Genomic DNA, 2,839 nt, shown 5'->3' with positions numbered 1-2,839 from the left:
CATCTGAATCTTGTGCTCTTTCTAGTCGAAATGCTGTTCCTTCCATTGTATTTTCTACTATTTTTAAGACCATCTCTTTGTTCCGAAACACTGGTGAGTGATCATTTATATCCCTCACTCTCAACTCAGCCCGGTAGATCTGAAAAGGGTTATCCATCAAAATTTGGAAATATAACATACAGGGCTCTGTGGGGCCGCACAGCTTTTCCCGGTCCAGCTTCTCATTTGTGAGCAAATTCCCAGTATGGGAATCCAGGAGCAAGTGTTGTTTGCTATCCTCAAAAATCACCCGGGCTCCCCTGGCAGCCAGCTCCTCCTGCCCTAGTCCCAGATCCTTTGCCAGATTGACCACAAAGGAGCCCCTTTCTGTTTCCTCTGTTACCCAATAATGTCCAAACCCAGAATCTGCCAAGGACACTCCCCAGAACAGAAAGAGAAAGAGGACTTGCCTTGGTCTCAAGAAGCGCAACCCTCTGGCCTCCATAGCTTCTCCTTCAGCCAATGTCAGTCAGGAACACTGCACCCAGCGTAAACGCAAGTCAGACCTCGGAACTAAGCTGTGTAGGAGCAGGGAACTAGATTGTTTTCCCTTATCCAAGGATTTGGATATTTGAACCGCTACAGCTTTTCTTCACAGACCATCTGTCCCCACCTTCCTTTCTTGTATTAATGATTTCGGGAATGATCAGTGTTCATTTTGTTCCCAGCTCTTTAGCCTGCAGCGCCACCGTGTGGCGGACTCAAATGATAGTATCTAATTCTGGTGTGTCTATATATAGTCATAAAACCTTTCTTTGAGTGACTTATTTAAATTTTTAAGTTTTCTTTCATTTTGTTTGTTGTTTCAAACATAAGCTGGAGCTAGAGAACCATTCAAATGTTTGAGATTCTCATTTATTTCTGGGAAGACTTAAAAACTAAACCCTTGACAAAAAAATGTTTCTAGCAGGAGCTGTGTTCATTTCCCTATGCCAGATGCAGCTCTGCTGTAGGTCTCTTACCTCCGACAAAACCCCCACGCAATATTAGGAACCAAAGGAAAACTCCTGGTTGTCCTCTGGGACCACCAAAATAATCCATTTTGCTTTCCCTTAAAGGTGAGGCATAAGAGCACCAAAGAAGGACCAAAATAAACAAAACTTGTTTCTTACACTTCTTTAAAATCCTAAACAGAATCAGCACTCTGCAATCCAGAACCAAGCATTGAGGCTGTCCCATCTCTGTGCTTCCACAAAGACTTAATGCACACAACTGTGATTGCCCTGAAAATATGATTGCTTCTGGTTTTATGCCAATCTGTCCTTTTTTCAAGAGGTGAGCTACTTGAGGACAGGGATTATGTACTAGACACTTTGGGAAACCAGCTACTTGCTAGATGCTTGCTCATGAAGGTATACATACACAAACTCTAGTGAGTAGGACACGAAACATTTAGTGCCTTTCAGTCAATATGATTTGATTATTTCTACATGATGCTATAGAAGACTTAGTTTTACCTTTTTATCTTCAGACTTAAAACACATTCGTGCACACTCAATGTTTTACAATGGCTTTTCTTATTTTCAGATAAAACTGATTAAAAATTGACTTATGATAGCAGAAATAGTAAACCTCAATTATGGAGCTAACAATACAGGAAAGATAGAACTTGCTTTTAAAAAATTAATATAGTTTAAGAAAAGTGTTATATAAAATTGAGAGTGACAAACAAGAATACACACTTGAAAGGAAAATGAAAGAAATATGAAATAGTAAATAAGCATATCGAACACAGCATATTGTTTTAATAACTGAAGAAGTTCTAGGAAGAAAGTTAAAACAAAGAATAAAATAATAAAAGTGATAATAAAATAAAATCTGGGCTGGATCTGTGGCCTGGTAATAAGGTGGACACATCCTACATGGCCAGTTGTGAAGCTTGAATCCACCTGGTGGCTTCAGAGACAAAATCTCAACAGGATGGAGAAATGGAGGAGGGATGATAGCGTGACCATGGCCTAGGGGAGCACTTTCTCTCTCTTCCTCTCTTTTTCCTCTCTTTCTCTCTCCTCCAAGTGCACACCCTCTCTAGCAAGTTTTAAAAATATGTACATATATAACGTCAATACAACAATTATGAAGTTGAAAACATTTTAAGTGACATCAACCTTAAAGATAAAGTCTATTAAGTGGGATTCTCTAAGCAGCACTTCACTGGGGTAAATTAAAAAAAGAAAAGAAAGAACGAAAGAAAGAACGAAAGAAAGAAAAGAAACATGTATTAAGCATGAAATTGAAAACTGATCAACCAGAAATTTAAATAGCTCCGTATTAGAGGTAGTGGGCACAGTTTAGTTCATCAACAAGACAATCTTAGGAAGTGAAAGTCTTTACTAAATGTATTCCAATCAATAATTAATTCCAACCGTTTTGTGGAAGATAGAATTTTCCTGTTTCTTTTCCAGGCCCTGGGACTCAATATTAGGGATAAGTAGCTTCAAGATCTTGAACTCATTTGTCTCAGATCCTCCTGTCAGACATATTTTATTGAATGTTGAGTCCAAAGCTATTGCGAAAGTTCTCCTTTTCCTCCATATTCCTATCTGTATCATGGACTTGAAAATCGGGTATAATAGGCCTAAGAAATTTGAACTCGCTGGCCCCAGTCCCTCCCCTCAGACACACCTCATACTGGTAGCTGTGGGACAGGGTCCCAGTGCCGCTGACGTCCAGCAGGTGGCCCGGGAAGGGGCCCTCGGGCACCGAGCAGCCCCCCAGCGAGGCCGCCCTGGCCCTCCTGCACAGCCGCGCCGCCACGAACAGCAGCACACACAGCAGGAAGAGCGACGACACCGCCGCA

At 41.1% G+C, this 2,839-nt stretch overlaps 2 protein-coding genes across 2 annotated transcripts in view; both read right to left on the bottom strand.

Moving 5' to 3' along the window:
• The window catches only part of LOC102488295 (protocadherin beta-2), a 3,910-nt gene extending 2,285 nt beyond the window's left edge, over positions 1 to 1,625 (bottom strand). Inside the window, exon 1 of the mRNA XM_027774857.1 lies at positions 17 to 1,625. Coding sequence (XP_027630658.1) covers positions 17 to 484 — 468 coding nt within the window. The 5' untranslated portion in view covers positions 485 to 1,625. The remainder of the gene's footprint in view (positions 1 to 16) is intronic.
• Positions 1,626 to 1,837: 212 nt separating this feature from the next.
• Positions 1,838 to 2,839, bottom strand: part of LOC114009203 (protocadherin beta-17-like) — a 3,152-nt gene continuing 2,150 nt past the window's right edge. The window contains 1 exon segment of the mRNA XM_027774841.1: positions 1,838 to 2,839. This exon segment is cut by the window's right edge and continues 27 nt beyond it. Coding sequence (XP_027630642.1) covers positions 2,524 to 2,839 — 316 coding nt within the window. The 3' untranslated portion in view covers positions 1,838 to 2,523.

Source organism: Tupaia chinensis, unplaced genomic scaffold (assembly GCF_000334495.1).
Source record: "Tupaia chinensis unplaced genomic scaffold, TupChi_1.0 Scaffold000484_1, whole genome shotgun sequence".
NCBI lineage: Eukaryota > Metazoa > Chordata > Mammalia > Scandentia > Tupaiidae > Tupaia > Tupaia belangeri.
This window is presented reverse-complemented; position numbering and strand designations above follow the sequence as displayed.